The sequence below is a fragment of the Oryctolagus cuniculus genome, chromosome 13 (assembly GCF_051225735.1).
Source record: "Oryctolagus cuniculus isolate XC-2025 breed Fujian yellow rabbit chromosome 13, ASM5122573v1, whole genome shotgun sequence".
Classification (NCBI taxonomy): Eukaryota; Metazoa; Chordata; class Mammalia; order Lagomorpha; family Leporidae; genus Oryctolagus; species Oryctolagus cuniculus.
The window spans coordinates 55,084,812-55,103,188 of NC_142879.1; the positions used below are offsets into that span (position 1 = coordinate 55,084,812).

Genomic DNA, 18,377 nt, shown 5'->3' on the forward strand with positions numbered 1-18,377 from the left:
ATTCATATACAGATAGGACATACAGCTAAAAAAATGGCACATTAATAGCAAAATAAAGATGAACTTTATCTCTGACTACTGTGGATTTTTAATGACTCCATCTCCATGATCTCAATACTTCCATGATAAGATAAGCATGAAGCCTTACTTAAGTATAAACAAAACATCTGTGCTTAATTCTGGAGGGAAAAAACAGGGCACTAGGAGCACACGTTGGAATTCCTACCCTTCTTTAGCTTCTTAAATGGAACACATGTACACATTCTCTTTTATTCCAATGAATGTCTATCTTTTGATTCATTATTCCAAATGAGGAACTCTTCTAATTTCCCCCTGTAATACTATGCTAACCTGCTAACATACAATACTTCACCTCTCTCTCCCCTTTAATCATAGTGGTGACAGAGTGCTCTTTCCCAAGCACATAACTATTTATTGTCCTGCTTAAAAAACCACGTTTACACATAATACAAAGGGCATGTTTTACATGAATCCTTCCTTGCTTCCCTCAACAGAAATATGTTTCCCCTATGCTTCCATTCTTCTTTATTAATACTGCCATTGCGGTACTCATCACTGAGTTTCTTACATTTCACTTAGCTGAGGATATGACTCTCTCTCACTAGACTATAAACTCAACTTATATCATTCCTCTTTATATCGCACATAGCAACTAGACCACTGCTTCCACATTAAAGGTGAGTTCAATAAACACTGTATGTGATTAAATACTTATACCCAGACAAACTAAAGGTAATGAGAATCTTTAAAGGCCATTCCAACATTAGGTTTTCTTCTAATGGGAACCACTCATATCAAATATTCATTCATTCATTTGATAATATACTTAGTACCTATTATACACTAGACACAAAATACCTACCCTAATGGAGTTGATATTCCAGTGTGGGAGAGTAAGAAAATAACTACACAGATACATTTAAAAGATAATTACAAGACATAACCAGGATACTACTATAGAATAAATAAAGAACGAGACTTCAGGGAAGTGGTTTTGACAAGGTAATCAGAGAAGGCCTCTTGGAAGTGGTGACACCTGAACTGAGATTAAAAGTAAATATCTGAAATTTAATACTAAACTATTCAAGAGATTTCCAATGTATACCTTGGTAATTTTGTGAAATAGATTCAATGTTCAGGTATGTGGATTTAGTATTAAACATACAGTTTATATGAATCAGCATAGAATCATATGGAGAAGGATTTAAAATTATATAACAAAAATATGAGTAAGAAGTAACAAACTACATTACCTCATTATTTCTAAGTATAAAGTAAAGATTTAGGTCTACTTTAACACATACTCAAAATTTTAAGTTCCATGTATACTTATTTTTCTGAAATAAAATAACACTTGTTTAGTATTTGTCCTTACTTTAATAACTCCTTGTTGTATAGCTGGTGATGGGTGGTTAACGAGGACTAAAAGAGTATCTGCTTGAATAAGTTTGTCCATCACATTTTCAAGCATAACATCAGGTAAGATGAGAAGAAGTCCACTTAACAGTTCATATAACCCACAGCATATAGGTACCAAACAGTCTTCAGTTATACTAGAACAGAGACCAAAAATGTCTTACTAAAACAACAGCAGGGAGAAAAGAACATGATGATTATCTTATGAACTGTGATGAATAGTAATAATTTTAACATGTGAAACAAATGTTCATAAGGTTTAAGAGATGTTAACTGTGATTAACAAATTTACCATCACTTCTTATCACTGAACTTTTTAGGTATATAATCTACTAAATGTTATTGTATTCTATATCTATGATATCTATTATAGTAGTCTAGTCACTGCCCCTTATGTTATTTAAATTATTTAAATTTAAAATTCAGTACTTCAATTACACCAGCTACATTTCATGTGCTCAATAGGCGTATATAGCTATTGTCTACTATATTTGACCACATAAATAACATTTCCATCTTCACAGAAAATTTCACTGGACAATGAGAACAATAAATATTATCATTTTCCTGAACTAAAGAGTTTTTCTCTAATAACTATAAATAGACCAGGGCTGGCATCATGGTGTAGCAGGTTACACTGCCTCCTACAATGCCAGTATCCCATGAGCATCAGTTGGAGGTCTGGCTATGCCATTTCTGATATGGATCCCTGCTAACGTGCCTAGGAAAGCAGTGGAAGATGGCCCCTTCACCCACGTGGAAGATCTGGATGGAGTTCTAGGCTCCTGGTTTTTAGAGAGTGAATCAGCAGATACATCACTCTCCCTCTCTTTTTGTCTCTCCTTCTCTCTCTATACTGTGCCTTTCAAATAAATAGAAATAATTAGATAATGCACATGATATTTTTTCTTTGGGAGCTATTTATGGTTAAGCCTTTGGTTAAATGGAATTCAGTACTACATAATAGTAAAATAAGGAGAAAGACAACTTTCTGTATGTTATTCATATATATGTTATAAGAAGTGAAATAAGAAAAATATTCTTAGAAGGGTAGAGATTCTTCAAAGAAAGGTAAAACAAAGAGAGGCAGGTACAACAAAACACCAAAGGTACCTGTGAGCACTTGCATTTCGGCTGTAGTTTGGCTCATAACCAAGGGAAAAGGTAAAATTTTCCCAATCATCAGTGTTTCTATCAGCAAGACTAGGCCAACGGCCAACAGCTGCAGATCCGTTCTGTGAAGGGAAAGCTAGCCCAAGGCTTGCAACATTGCTGTGGCTTCGCTGGAATGAGGCCAGTCCCTTTAGGTAATCAGGTCGACGTGGGCTGGACTCATCCCCAGGACTTTCATCATCAAATCTGGGTTCTGTTCCCAACTCCTTATGATCTGTTTTGACTACTGGAAATCCCAGTGTTCCTTTTGGGACACCACTGACAGAGGCACGGGCTGAGAAGATAGCTTCCATTTCACAAACAGTTTTTGCAGACTCACAGCTACTGATGAATGCATCCTCCTCGGCTTTTTTCAGTGTGTCAGAACTCCCCAAAGCATTTTGTTTCTCTGGGTGGGTAGCAACAAAAGTATCTGCTATATGTTGTAACTTGTCAATACTACATTCTAGACTTCCAGTCAGTTTTTGTGGTTGCATAAGTGGTGAAGAAGTAGGAAATGCTGGTAGGCTTCTAGAACGCAGCATGTGGGCGGCCATTTGTTGTGGAATAATATTAGAGGAGCTGTTTCCTGGTAAGAGTAAACAGAAAAATATTAATTAAAAATCTGTTTAGTGGGACCATTTCTCTTTTGTACTATAAGTCACAGCCATAGGCCTAGCCTATTTATCCAGCATTGTTAAAAAGTCCATATTTGTTAGTATTCCTAGTAAATAATGTTTAAAACTATTACATATTAAACTACATTTCTTTTATCTATTTATTATTAAAACCTTACAAAACATGTCTTTTCCTGTTTCCTTAACAAAATACAATATTGGCTGAATGACCCAATGCATTAGATTAACATTGTTACTATTGTGAAATTAAGAGAGACTTAAATAATCTCAGGCTAGTATTGCCGGGATGTGGTTGATACAGTAGAAAGAGTATAGGCTTTAACTAGATAACTGGATTCAAATGACAGTTCTATAAGTCAGGTGGCAAAAGTAAATCAAGGAAATGCATCAGATGAGTGTTAGTTTCTGCAAATATAAAATGTGGATTAAGAATACTTTGCAGGATCCCTTTAAGAGTGAAGTGAGATCTTACTTGTGATGCACCTAGCATAGGACCTGGCATATAATAGGTACACAATAAAGAGCAGTAGTTATTACTACACTAAATTGCCTTCGACAGTTCTCTCTCTCACTCTATTCTCTCCATTCCTGTCATCATCTCTTGCTGCTATTAGTGAGAAGCAATAATATTCTCGTTTCTGATGTTAAAGTTCAATTTATCACTTCTAATATTCTATGTAGGAGAAGACTAGAAAAATCAGTCTTACTGTAAGTACATGGGACATTAGTGCATACTACTCAAAGTATGGTTTGTGGACCAACATAATGTGCATCAGTATCACCTGCGTGACTGTTAGACATTCACATTCTTAAGCTCCAGCCTACATATTCTGAAACTGTATGTATGAGGAAGAGGCCTAGGAATCTGTTTTAACAAGCTGTCCAGATGGGTTTCTTTTGCATGTTAAGATTTGAGAAGCAGTTTTATATAGAGATAACAGACACTGAATGAACAGCTGTATAGCACAGGCTTTTAGGCACTATAGCTCAGAAGGTTTTTCTAGTTATTTCTGAATTTTGACTAGAAGTTGTGAAAGTTGCCAAAAGATTTTGTGTAGAGGACCCGGAAAAACATGATTGTATTTGAAAATCTTTCAAAGTGACATGTGACACACATAATTTAAATCCAGATACCAAGTTCTATGCACTTCTCTATCTTACACTACTTAATATTTAGTGGTGGAGCTATAGATAAAGCTAGGCTGGACCAAAAATAAAAGCAACATTTCAGAATGGAAAAGGACAGTAGTCAGGAAAGGGAAAGATGTATGGTCAGCTTAAATTAGGACACTTTTACATTTTTTTTTTTTCTGTGAAAGTAAAGATGAAGTATTCTCCTTAGGGTAAATTAAGACAGAAAAGTATTAAAGACTTAAAGACTTGAATATACTTACTATAGAAGTAGAAGAGGGATAATTCTCAACACACAGAAAAATAACAGAGAATCATTTAAAGCCCCACTACAGTTTTCAGCAGTGTAAGGCCAGTTGGACTAAAGCAAGGTTAGGGCTGTTCAAGTCAAGAATATCAAAAGGCCAAGAGGACAATGTGGCTAAAGTTAGTGTGAAGCAAACTGGAAGTTATGGGCTAATAGGATCTAGGCTGCACAGAGAAAGTAGAAGCAAAGGGAATTTGGGAAAGTAATTAAAAAAAAAAATTGAAAGACAGTTTGTTACTAAAGAATGGATCAAAGAGGAAGAATGCATCCTTTTTGCTTTTTTTCAGCATGTCAGAACTCCCCAAAGGAGTCTGTTTCGCTGGTTGGCTGGAGGGCTAAACCTGCCAGACTATTCTGTACAAAAGACCTGAAGAAACGGGGCATGACTGTATTTTAAAATGTTCCAATGCAGCTCAATTCACAATAGCTAAGATATGGAATCAACTCAAATGTCTGTCAACTGAAGATTAGATAAAGAAATTATGGGATATGCACACCATGGAATACTATACAGCAGTAAAAAAATAAATGAAATCCTGTTGTTTGCAACAAAATGGATGAAACTGGAAAACATCATACTTAGTGAAATAAACCAGTCCCAAAAGGACAAATACCATATGTTCTCCCTGATCTGTGATAACTAACAGAGCATCTAAAAGGTAATCTATAGAAATGAAATTGCCTCCGCCTTGCGGCGCTGGCACACCGGGTTCTAGTCCTGGTCGGGGCGCCGGATTCTGTCCCGGTTGCCCCTCTTCCAGGCCAGCTCTCTGCTGTGGCCAGGGAGTGCAGTGGAGGATGGCCCAGGTGCTTGGGCCCTGCACCCCATGGGAGACCAGGATGAGTACCTGGCTCCTGCCATCAGATCAGCACGGTGTGCCGGCCACAGCGCGCCGGCTGCGGCGGCCATTGGAGGGTGAACCAACGGAAAAGGAAGACCTTTCTTCTCTCTGTCTCTCTCTCTCTCACTGTCCACTCTGCCTGTCAAAAAAAAAAAAAAAAAAAAAAGAAATTGACATTTTTGAGATGCAATGACTTTGAATAGTCTCAACTGTTGAGGAATAGGTTTTTTTTCTCATACTATTTGTTGAACTCTTTACTTAGTATAGAGTTAACCATATGTATATAAAGTTAATTGAAAATAAATTTTAGTGAAAAATAAGAATGGGAATAGGAGAGTGAGGAGGAAGAGGGGTGGGAGGGTGGGTAAGGTGGGAAGAACCCCTATGTTCCTAAAGTTGTATTTATGAAATGCATGAAGCATGTAATTCCTGAAATAAAAGGTTTCCGGTGGGAAAAAAGTTCCAAAGTGAAATATGTGATTTAAAAATTGGTCACATAGATAGAGTGGGATATTGGAGCTTCTGAGGTGTTTGGAAGATTTTTTGATGATGGTAAAGTCCAAGACAGATGTGTGTAGACTGGTGGATAAACAGAGGGAAAGGTCCCCTAAGCCAAGGAATGTGAGGTTGTAGTGTTATATGGCCATTCTTTTGGCAAGTGAAACCATCTAGAATGATGGACTTAAGTAGAAGAGAGTAAGACAAACAACAACAGCAAAACAAAACAAAAAAGTCTTATGAAGAAAATGGGAAAATAAACCAGAAGCACAATGAAAAGCAAACGACTATGATGAGAGAAAACAGACAATGAAAGAGCAAGATAGCAGGAATCTTACCCATTTTCTAAGTTCCAAGAACTTTTTCTAGATTGTGAGTTACTGATACCAGAGGGTACTTAAAATGATCCTTTAAATATGTGCTATAATCTTTAAGTTTCATCTTCTACTTTTTTAGTCTGAATATCAGGTTGTACTATATATCCAAAATCTGTGACATTTAATTATCTATGAATATTAAAAACTTAAGCAGAAAGGGCTATAGTTTCTTTACTACTATTTTTTACCTTCAGGTGGTGAAGCAGTAAAACCAGATGGACTTATTATCATAAATCCAGGACTAATAAGGGGTTTTCCTCCACTGCTGGAATGCCTCAGGTACATGATTGACTGTACTTTCTCCTGAAAGATCTTGCCATCTATAATCAAAAAAATTTTTGAGACAGAAAAAAAATTTTTAAAAGGATGAAAAAATATAACTCTAAAAGAAAATATCATTAAATACAAAATTTGATGAAAAAATTTTCACAGATATGGCATACTTAGTGCACACATTATATATGAGTACTTATACTCTACAATTTCTTACTACAGGTTTTATGTGTGTTGTTGATTATCACTGGTCATACTAATTTCTATTTCCTTTGAATTAAAAGTATACTTGGAATTACTTCTGTTGGGGCTGGCACTGAGGCATAATGGGTAAAGCTGTTGCCTGCAATGCTAGCATCCCATATGAGTACGGGTTCAGGTCCCAGCTGCTCCACTTCCACTCTGCTCCCTGTTAATGCACCTGGGAAAGCAGCAGCACATGACTGAAGTACTTGGGCCCCTACATCCAAGTAGGAAACCCAGATTTAGCTCCTGGCTCCTGGCTTCACCCTGATCCAACCCTGGTCATTGTGGCCATTTGGGGAATAAACCACCAGATGGAAGATCTCTCTTTCTCTGTGCCTCTGTCTCTTCCTCTCTGTAACTCTACCTTTCAAATAAATAAATAAATGTTTAAAAACATAAAAGAGAATTATTTTTATGGATTAACATTTAAATGTTCACTTTTTATACATTATTACAATCTTGCCAAGGAGATTGCTTATGTTTATTCTTTGAGGAAAAGACTGTGTCTTATATATTTATATACTTCTTCAATGTCTAATATGACTCTTAAACTAATACTTCCAGCTTAATCTTCCTTTCTGATTTCAACTGCTTGATTTCTTAAATGTACCACAAATGCAATAAATTCTGAATCCTTTTTGTGCCTTAAATCTAATCCAGTTTTGTTTTCTGGTTAGTTTTTCAAAAGCACCCATTTCCCATGTGGAAACCTGTAACTAGGGTGGGCACTATGGTGCAGCAGATAATCCACTGCGTGGGTTTGATTCTTACCTCTGCTTCTGATCTAGTTTCCTACTTATGTGCACCCTGGAAGGCAGTAGGTGATGGCTCATGTACTTAGGTCCCTACCACCCACAGGAGACCCAGAGTGAATTCGAGGTTCCTGGCTTTGGCTTGGCCCAGTTCTGGCTAATGCAGTCATTTGGGAGTGGACCAGCAGATGGAGGATCTCTCTCTCTCTTTCTCTCTCTGTGTTACTCTGCCTTTCAAATAAATGAAAGTAAATACATAAATATTAAGGAAGAAAAAAAAGCTGCAGCCATGCTTGACCAATATCTTTCTTTATCCCCATCAAGTCAGTCACCAGGTTCCACTGACTACTTTCTGTTTCTTAAATTCTTCTTTACCCTACCATAGTGTTACAAAATAGGCTTTATCATCTGTCACCTGGATTACTATCATAAATTTCTAAATGATATCCCTGATGGACATCTTGTTACCCTCAAATCCTCACAGTTAGCAGAATTCTCTTTCACACATGTCAACTCCTGTTTAAAACCTACAGTGCCTTTCTGTTGCCTGTTTAGACACCTTGGATGAAGTCTGGGCTTCTTATCTACAAGAACATCCACAATTTGTCCCCAGATCCTTCCCCAGTCTTGTTTCTTATATTAAATTTCAGCAATACCGACTTTTCATAGCTCCCTACCATGCTGTTTCTTTTGCCTAGAAGGCCTTTGATTCCTACTCATCCTTTAAGACTCAGAGCAGGAATTGCCTCCTCCAGGAAATATTCCCTCAGCCCTTGTTGTGTGCCATGCTACCAGAAAACACAACGTTGAGTTCTCCATCACTGTACTTTCCATATGGTGTGCTATAATTACTGTTTATGTCACTCCCTCTACTAGGCAGTAAATCTCTTATGGGAGGGGACCATATTTTATCCATGTCCTGCTCCCAGAATCTTTCACAGTACTATCCACTAAATATGCTGAACCTAAACAAAAAGCAATGCTGGGGCCGGCGCTGTGGCGCAGCAGGTTAATGCCCTGGCCTGAAGCGCCAGCATCCCATATGGGCGCTGGTTCGAGACCCGGCTGCTCCACTTCCTGTCCAGCTCTCTGCTATGGCCCGGGATAGCAGTAGAAGATGGCCCAAGTCCTTGGGTCCCTGCACTCACGTGGGAGACCCAGAAGAAGCTCCTGGCTCCTGGCTTCGGATCGGCGCAGCTCCGTCCATTGCAGCTATCTGGAGAGGAACCATCGGATGGAAGACCTCTCTCTCTCTCCCTCTCTCTGCCTCTCCTCTCTGTGTAACTCTGACTTGCAAATAAATAAATACATCTTTAAAAAAAAAAAACCAATGCTACCTGATTTCACTTGGACTTTTGCTGTTGCTCATTTTATTCACTTATTTCATTTCTTAAAATAGCTGTTGTACAACCAATTTCTTACTCTAAATTTATTGTTTAGCTTTCTTATAAGTTCACTTTTGCTGCCTTTCTTACCATACTACATTTTTGTAGTTCTTTAAAAACTCTCATATTTTTTAAAGGTTTATTTGTTCATTTGAAAGGCAGAGTTAGAGGGAGAGACAGAGAAAGAAAGACCTTGCAGCTGCTGGTTCGTTCCCCAAATGGTCTCAAAAGGCCAGGAGCCAGGAACACCAACTGGGTCTCCAGTAGAGTTCTATAAATGGCAGGGGCCCAAGCACTGGACCATCTGCTGCTTCTTTCTCAGGCAAATGAGCAGGGAGTTGTATTGGAAGGGGAGTAGTCAGAGGACTTTAACCTGTGCTCCTGTAGGATGCCAGTGTCACAGCCAGCAGCTTAATCCACTGATCCACAATGCTGGTCCTTATGCTTTCTTTTGGACTGATTCCTCTCTCTTGGATACCCTCTAAATAGTAGTATTATTATATTTCTATCCTTAGATTCCTCTTCTTTCTAAACATCTCTCCTCCCCCCACTGTCACCTCCCACCCCACCACCTCTTGCCCAGTCTCACCTATTGTGAGCTTCAATTCACTTCTGTGTGGAGGAAGTCCTTAAAAGCTCCCCCATGTCATACCTTTCCTTTCCAATTAACTATGAATGACTACAGAATAGCTCGCATGCAATATTATCATGTTTCTCTAACATTCCCAGAGTCATTCCATTCTAATCTTTCCATTGCTCCAATTTTCCTCCTCCTCCTTTTTTTTTTTTTTTTTTTTTTTTTTTGACAGGCAGAGTTAGACAGTGAGAGAGAGACAGAGAGAAAGGTCTTCCTTTCGTTGGTTCACCCAGCAAATGGCTGCTACAGCTGACATGCTATGCTGATTCGAAGCCAGGAGCCAGGTGCTTCCTCCTGCTCTCCCATGCGGGTGCAGGGCCCAAGGACTTGAGCCATCTTCCACTGCCCTCCCGGGCCACAGCAGAGAGCTAGACTGGAAGAGGAGCAACCAGGACTAGAACCCGGTGCCCATATGGGATGCCAGCACCACAGGCAGAGGATTAACCAAGTGAGCCACGGCGCCAGCCCCCATTTTTCCTCCTTTCTAATTTCATTTCTACCATGCCCATATTCTATTATTTTGTCTTTCATAGATTACTATAATTGGTCTGCTGTTCCTAGTTTCTCATTCCTGAATCCTACTGCAATAATTTATTTATATCCCTTTGATGCAAATAAATAAAAAAAAAACCTCATTTAATGAATTCTAACTAAAATATAAGTTCAAATTCTTTGGCCTTACATTCAAGGACTCATTTAATAAAATCTTGGCATTCTTTTTTTTTTAAGATTCTTTTTTTTTTTTTTTTTGACAGGCAGAGAGAGAGGAAGAGGAAGAGACACACAGAGAGATGGCCTGCTTCACTCTCTCAAATGGCTGCAGTGGCCAGGACTGGGTCAGGACGAAGCCAGGAGCCTAGAACTCTATCTGGGTCTCCCACATGGGTGGCAGGGCTGAGGTACTTGGGCCATCATCTGCTAATTTCTCAGGCATTACCAGGGAGCTGGATCAGAAGCAGAGCAGCAGAGAATTCAACGGGCACTCAGATATGGGATTGTGGCCTAACAGGCGGTGGCTTAACCCAATGTACTACAATACTGCCTCGTATTTCTTACCACTCCTTTGTAAATCTTCAATACTTAGGTAAATTCATTATGTATTATTTTCTTTTTATTTTTCCCACTCTTCATCTGCAATGTTAACTCTCCAATCTACCTATCAAATTCTACTTAAACTCTTTAATGCCTATATCAGATATCATGTAGTCTATTCAATATGTTCTCCCCAGAATGGTCTGATGAAACTCTCCTTACTAAATAACTCTAAAATTGTAATTTAGTTGAATGTAAATCTCTTCTCTCCTCTTGGCATTTATATTCCTTGAAGGCAGGGATCATATCTGGTTCATTCTGTAAATCTGCCACCCTTTTCCAGCCCTTGTAGATAATTAGGGTAGCTTCTAGGACACAGATGTCATTCAAAGGCTATCAAACAAATGTGTATCAAGCAAAAATAAGAAAATGAAAGTGGCGATAACCAAGATCTAACAAAAATGATTATACTTACCTATGTGTAAAGAAAAGTAGAAGTTTGTGGGGTTGTGACAAACGTAAGTATTAGTAGGAGGGTGAACTGCTAAAAGGAAATTGAAGATAATTGTCAACAATTCCAGATCTGGAGGAGATCCAAGGACTTCTGCTATAATTTTCACAAATGATTTACAAACCTCTCGGGGCATGGATGTAAGCTGCCCCTCTTTATGTTCCTGGAAAAAAAAAAAATCAAACCTAAAGAGAATTGTCAACTCACTTTTTTTTTTTACTAACACAAAATACTCTTTTTAGAACAGAATTCTGTTGGTTATTACTGCAGTCTGACCATATTTACCATTAAATCGTGTTGCTCAATTCATGCCAATTTTGTCATTAAAATTTCATTAAAACTGATGGAAATTTAATTCTAACCCATTTATCTTAAGGAATTATGGCAAAGTTATATTTCAATACTCATAAGCATGGATTCAGAAGCCATTCAGCTCTGGTTTACATTTTCGCTCCTCCACTCACTTGCTGTGTGATCTTAGGTGTGCTACTTATCTCCATACCTTACTTTCTGGTCTATAACAGGTATATAATACTATTGCTATTTGATAGGATTATTATTAGGATTAAATGCCATAAACTCTTATAATAGCGTCTCACACATATTAAGTACCATATAAATATAATTAGTTATTATTAGTACTATCATCACTTTTATTACTGCTTTTCTTTCACTACTACTACTACTACTGCTACTACTACTACTACTACTACTACTACTACTACTATTACTACGGGATAATGGAAGGAAAGTTTATGAAAGACAAAACTAGTTAAATAAATATAACGTGCCCCAGTTTACAAAGTCCTTTCTCACAACAGCATTTTATTTCTCATTTCTAGAATATAAGACTCCAAGTGGTTATTTAACTAACAGAAAGCACACAGAAAATATATGAGTAAACAATTGTAGCTCAAACTCAGTTCTATGAGCTTCTTCTACTGTACCATATATTGCCTGTAATAATGATGACTGGCAGAATTCTGAGTAATTACTAAAAATAAAGATGAAGTAGAAATAAATTGTTTCTATCTTCCAATTCCACTTCCCCAGTAGGTAGCAACTGGCTTGTAGAACAAGGGTATAGAAGAGAAATTTCCTTATCTTTCCTTTCTCTACATACTGCTGAATCAGAAACTAAAAAGTACTGAACAATCTGCTATAATCTCAAACATAGAATGTAAAACTACAAAATTTGCTGGCGCCGCAGTTCACTAGGCTAATCCTCTGCCTTGCGGTGCTGGCACACAGGGTTCTAGTCCCGGCCGGGGCACCGGATTCTGTCCCGGTTGCCCCTCTTCCAGGCCAGCTCTCTGCTGTGGCCAGCGAGTGCAGTGGAGGATGGCCCAAGTGCTTGGGCCCTGCATCCCATGGGAGACCAGGATAAGTACCTGGCTCCTGACATCGGATCAGCGTGGTACGCCAGCTGTAGCACACCGGCCGCAGCGGCCATTGGAGGGTGAACCAACGGCAAAAGGAAGACCTTTCTCTCTGTCTCTCTCTCTCACTGTCCACTGTCAAAAAAAAAAAAAAAAAAAAAAAGAAAAGAAAAGAAAAAAAAACTACAAAAGAAAAAAAAACTACAAAATTTACATGTTGTTTTTTTTTATGATGTTATCATTATTCTACTCTCCCAGATTAAAATTTTATATTATATTTGACTCTTCCTGGAACTCTCATTTATGCAGAATCAAGCCCTATTGATTGTCTTTATAATTTCTTTTATGTTTGATCCCTACTTTTACATTATTATTTTTATCACTATTTTGGTTCACTGTGCTCACAGCTAATAAAACGGCCTCACATCCAATACACTACCAATTTATTCTTCCTGAAATGCCAAAGACACTCAGATATATTTAAGGTAAAGACTAAATTCATTTTTTAAAATACTTCCTACAGGGGCCGGTATTGTGAAGCAGTAAGCTAAGCCTCTGCCCACAGTGCTGGCATCCCATATGGGCACCAGTTTGTTCCTGGCTGCTCCTCTTCTGATATGGCTCTCTGCTATGATCTGGGAAAGCAGTAGAAGATGGCCCAAGTGCTTGGGACCCTGTACCCGCATGCAACACCTGGAAGAAGTTGCTGGCTCCTGGCTTCAGATCAGCCTAGCTTTGGCCAATGAGGCCATTTGGGTAGTAAAGGCTTCCATAGCCTTGGCAACTCATGACAAGAGCCTAGGGTGATTACTGAGGCCATAAACAAGAGTGTCAATTTGTTAAGTAAACAACAGGAGTCACTGTGCACTTACTCCTCATGTAGGATCTCTGTCCTTAATGTGCTGTACATTGTGATTTAATGCTATAACTAGTACTCAAACAGTATTTTTCACTTTGTGTTTCTATGTGGGTGCAAACTGTTGAAATCTTTACTTAATATATGCTAAACTGATCTTCTGTATATAAAGAGAATTGAAAATGAATCTTGATGTGAATGGAAGGGGAGAGGGAGTGGGAAAGGGGAGGATTGCGGGTGGGAGGGAAGTTATGGGGGGAAGGCATTGTAATCCATATTCTGTACTTTGGAAATTTATATTCATTAAATAAAAGTTAAACGAACCTATTTGTATTTTCCCAATCATTTTCTCTAGTGTAACATTTGCTGGGACAATAAAAAAGCAAAATTCAAGTATTTCAAAAAAAAAAAAAGTTAAAAGAAAAAGTGGATGGAAGACTTTTCTTTCTGTCTCTCCTCTGTCTGTAACTCTACCTCTCAAATAAATAAAACCTTAAAAAATAAAATATTCTTATAGCATCTAACATAAAACTAAGCTTGAAAAAAGGTGTTAATTTGGTAAATGGGCTCTTTGAATGAAGTGCTAAGAAAAATATGCATGTCGGGAAAATAATTGGTACCTGGATTTTTCTGGCATTTTGGTAAATAAAATGGAAGTGAAAATATATATTGAAATCTCCAAATTAGCAAATGCTACGTGTCTGACAAGAAAATGAATATCATACTGTCACATGGACTCACTGCAAACTGGTCAATAAATTTCAAAACGGATATATAAGAAAACTGGTAAGTATATGATGCATAAAACATTCAGTAAGCCAGGGACCTGAGAAATCACCATAATGAATTTCTGAAGATAATAATCTAATTTTCCACAGAGATCAAGAAGGGCAATAAAATGTTTTTGTTTTTTAAGAATTCATCCACTAAAGAAATATTATTTAGTGCTTCTGAGTACCAGGTACTACAGTTACAGTGTAATAAATAAAAAAAATATCTTTGCCATAAGGAGATTAATAAAAAGAAAATATAATCTCATAAACAACCCAAAACTAACAAATTGTATGTAAAGAGAATTAGAGTAAATGTATAAAGGGGAAGAGGTTCATTTAGATGGAAAAGGCAGGGAAGGCTTCTCTGAGGAAGGTTGTGTGAAGCATGAAGAAAAGTCAAGTGTTAGATGAAAAGAATGTGATAAAAAATTTTAAGACAAAAACAACATCATGTATCCTGAGATAGGAAAAAGCCCCCTTGTTTTAACAAAAGGAAAGAAAGCCAGGGCACTGAGTAGCATCAGATGGGGCTTGAGTATCAGCCAGGTCCTATGAGCCTTCACAGGGATGTTGTCACAGATACTGGATTTTAGCCCAACTATAAAGAGAAGTCCCTCATGCCACAAACACAAAGGTGCTCAAAACATAAAATATTATTTATGTTAATGGAACAACTGTACTTACCTAACATGATAAAATTCTAATAGATGCCTCAACATTTAAAAAAAAATTGGAAAATAGTCCAATCAACCACCAAGTGAATATAAGCAGAGAAAAAAAATTTAACTAGAGGCCAGGCTGTAGCTCAGGCACTACAATGTGAGTGGTGAAATTAGTGCCACTTTTTAACATAATATTTTGGATATATTTTTCAAAATGATAATTACAGCATATAAAATAGAACTTCAGCAGTTGCAATTTAAATAATATAAAACCAGTTAAAATTCATCAACTATTGTTGATGTTTAACAGACTATAAAATTGTTATACCCCTACATGAAGATAAATATCTCCAGCACAGTAGTTGCAATTCTCTTGTTATTGAGAAAGGAATGACAACAGTATGAAGATCAAACTGTGAGACGTAAGAGTTGAAAACCCCCTATTGGTTGAAGGAAAGCCTGGGAAGGAAGATAGAAAAGAGAAAAAAATCCCCCTGAAAGTTCCATGAAAATTTGATGCCTACAGTACTGAGTTATTAAAGAGAAACTATAGCAAATATCTCCAAAAGTAAAGTTTCATGAAAAATACCTGTAAAACCTGACAAGTCAGTAGAAAGCGGTGAACCACTTGAGCTTTCAATAACTGCTTAATATTAAACCTCTGTAGGTGATGTTCTGCTCTGATAAGGACTTCTAGAGCTGCTAGCAGAGTTTCCCAAACACCTTGCTGAGAAAATAAACATATACATATTAACACATAGCTACATTATCAAATTGTTTAAAACAATTCAACATTATATATATATATGTATATATTCAGTGTCAAAGGTTAAATTTGTCTGAAAAAAGCAAAACTTAAAATGTATTCCCTATTTTCTGTTGTCAACGGATCATTTCTAAAAACATATGATGAATGTGATATTGTATTAGATACTTTTATTATATTTCTTTGAGGCATTCAGTGATATATTTACATAAGTATTTTCAAAAGGTAAATTAGCCAGGCAGGGGTGGGCATTGGCCTAGTATCAGCATCTGATATTGGAGTGCTTGTGTTTGACTCCCAGGTCATTTGGGGATTGAACCAGCAGATGGAAGATTCTCTCTCTCTCTCTCTTTCTCTCTCTCTCTGTCTTTCCTCCTCTCTCTCTAACTCTGCCTTTCAAGTAAATAAAAAATAAATCTTTAAAAAAAAAAGAATCAATCTTACTTAAGTTTTTAAAAGATTTATTTTATTTATTTGAAATGCAAAGTCACACACAGAAAGAAGGAGAGCCACAGTGAGAGAGAGAGAGAGAGAGAGAGGGAATGGGAGACAGAGATCTTCCTTCTACTGATCACTTTCCAAATGGCTGCAACAGAAGGTGCTGGGTCAGCAGCCTGGAACTCCATCTGGGTCTTCCTGGAGGTTGCAAAGGTCTAAGCACTGGGACCATCTTAAGCTGTTGGTCCAGGCATTTAGCAGGGAGCTGGATAGGAAGTGAAGTAGCTGGGACTTGAACAGGCACCCATATGGGATGCTGGCATCACAGGCAGAGGTTTAACCTGATGTGCCACAGACACCAGCCCTGCAGATAATCAATTTAATAAAAATTCTAAAGGCATATTCTATGAATTTTTTTTCAGATAATTATGTTTGATGATAATGCTGTTATACTGTAATTAATTCTATACAATCTAATCTTACAAAACTCACCAACACTTACTAGATCCCTGCCACACATAGGGGGAACATTCTACACTAGAACTAAGAAGACTATCCCATTAAAATTTTAAAACTGGGGCAGAAAGGACACAATTCTATACTCATTCCCTGGCTGGGTCCTTGTGAAGCCCAGTTCATCCATTCAAGATGTTGAGATTTGTGCCTAGATCTAAGATAGATGTTGCAAAAGACAATAACTTACAAATTACCATTGCTAACTCACATTACATTCAAGTGGTAAATTTATTTCTTCAGAGTAATGGTTAAATAATCATTTAGAAGTATACACCTCTATTTGTAACACCTAAAATGTGGAAGTGATCCAAGTGTTCCCCAAAAGATGAATAAGTAAGTAAAATGTGGTCCATCCATACAATAAAATATTATTCAGCCTTAAAAAGGAATGAGATATTGATACATCCTACAATATGGATAAATCTTGAGGACATTATGCTAAGTAAAACAAACTAATCACAAAAAAGGTGAATAATGGATGATTCCAAAAACTGTAGTGTCAAAAAGTAGAATGGCGGCTGACAACAGCTGGGAGAAGAAGAGAGTTATTGTTTAATGGCAACAGAATTTTGATTTGATAAGATGAAAAATGTTATGAAGAAGGATAGTGTTGACAGTTGTATAAAATTATAAATGTATTTAATGAAATGTACACTTAAGTAAGACAGTAAATCTGATGTTATGTACATTTTGCTACAATTTTTAAAATAGAATAAAGTGCACATTACATACCTCTGCTTTATTCCATATCTTCCAGTCAAGCAATAACTCTTCTAACAGTTTAATATCTTGGATTATAGCATTAGACTCTACATCCAACCTAAACTCTCCATTTTCATTGATACGAATGATTTCTTCACCACAGCAACCTTCAAGAAGGGTCTATTGAAAATCAGTATTAGTATAAGATGCATTAATAATTAATTAATCAAAAAATTCAACAGAAGGAGGGGTTTAAATATTCACAGCTGTAATATTAAATTCAAGAGAAAACCAGTAAATAATTCAACATTTCACAAAGTACCTTTAATTTGTTTTGTAAAACAATTCAAATAAATACGAAATCTAGAACTTTCAAATATTTATGATTACTCAGTTTCAAACATGGATTAAAACAAAACACATTGTTTTTTATTTTTAAATTGAATTAATCATCAGGATTTAAGAATTCCTGCTGCAAATATATAGATTTTGATACGATAAGAAGATGGGGGTATAGAAATCAACTTTTTCCTTACTAGCAGTACCTGCAGAAAAAAAAATTTACAACATAACCAAATGATTTTAGTTAGAAACTTGTTTAAATAAATGGTGACAATGGGATAACTAACCTAGATATCTGTGACTTTAAAAATTCTAGGGACTGGCATTGTGAAGCAGTGAGTTAAGCCACTGCATGCTGGTATCCCACATGGGTGCTGGTTCGAGTCCCAGCTGCTCTACTTCCAATCCAGCTGCCTCCTAGTGTACCTAGGAAAGCAGCCAAAGATGGCCCAAGTGCTTAGGCTCCTGCACCCACATGGGAAACCCGGATGAAGCTCTTGGCTCCTGGCTTCAGCCTGGCCCAGCCCTGACTACTGCAGCCATTTGGGGAGTAAATCAGTGGACATAGCCATTTGCGGAGTAAATCAGCAGACAAAAGATTCTCTCCCTGTAACTCTGCCTTTCAAATAAATAAATAAATCTTTAAAAACAAACAAACAAATAAACAAAAAACTAATTTTGGAAGCAGGTCAAGATGGCTCAAGTGGGTTTCTGTTACTTATGTG

At 37.2% G+C, this 18,377-nt stretch overlaps 1 protein-coding gene across 16 annotated transcripts in view; it reads right to left on the bottom strand.

Moving 5' to 3' along the window:
• Window positions 1–18,377, bottom strand: part of LYST (lysosomal trafficking regulator) — a 229,791-nt gene that overhangs the window by 104,501 nt on the left and 106,913 nt on the right. For all 16 annotated transcript variants that reach the window (XR_016219016.1, XR_016219018.1, XR_016219017.1 and 13 more), the window contains 6 exons: window positions 17,341–17,490; window positions 15,478–15,615; window positions 11,183–11,381; window positions 6,571–6,702; window positions 2,551–3,178; window positions 1,397–1,574 (listed from right to left, as the gene is read on the bottom strand). Coding sequence is in view for 12 of the 16 variants with exons in the window: in XM_008268236.5 (XP_008266458.4) it covers window positions 1,397–1,574; window positions 2,551–3,178; window positions 6,571–6,702; window positions 11,183–11,381; window positions 15,478–15,615; window positions 17,341–17,490 (1,425 nt within the window). In the remaining 4 variants the exon portion in view is untranslated. The remainder of the gene's footprint in view (window positions 1–1,396; window positions 1,575–2,550; window positions 3,179–6,570; window positions 6,703–11,182; window positions 11,382–15,477; window positions 15,616–17,340; window positions 17,491–18,377) is intronic.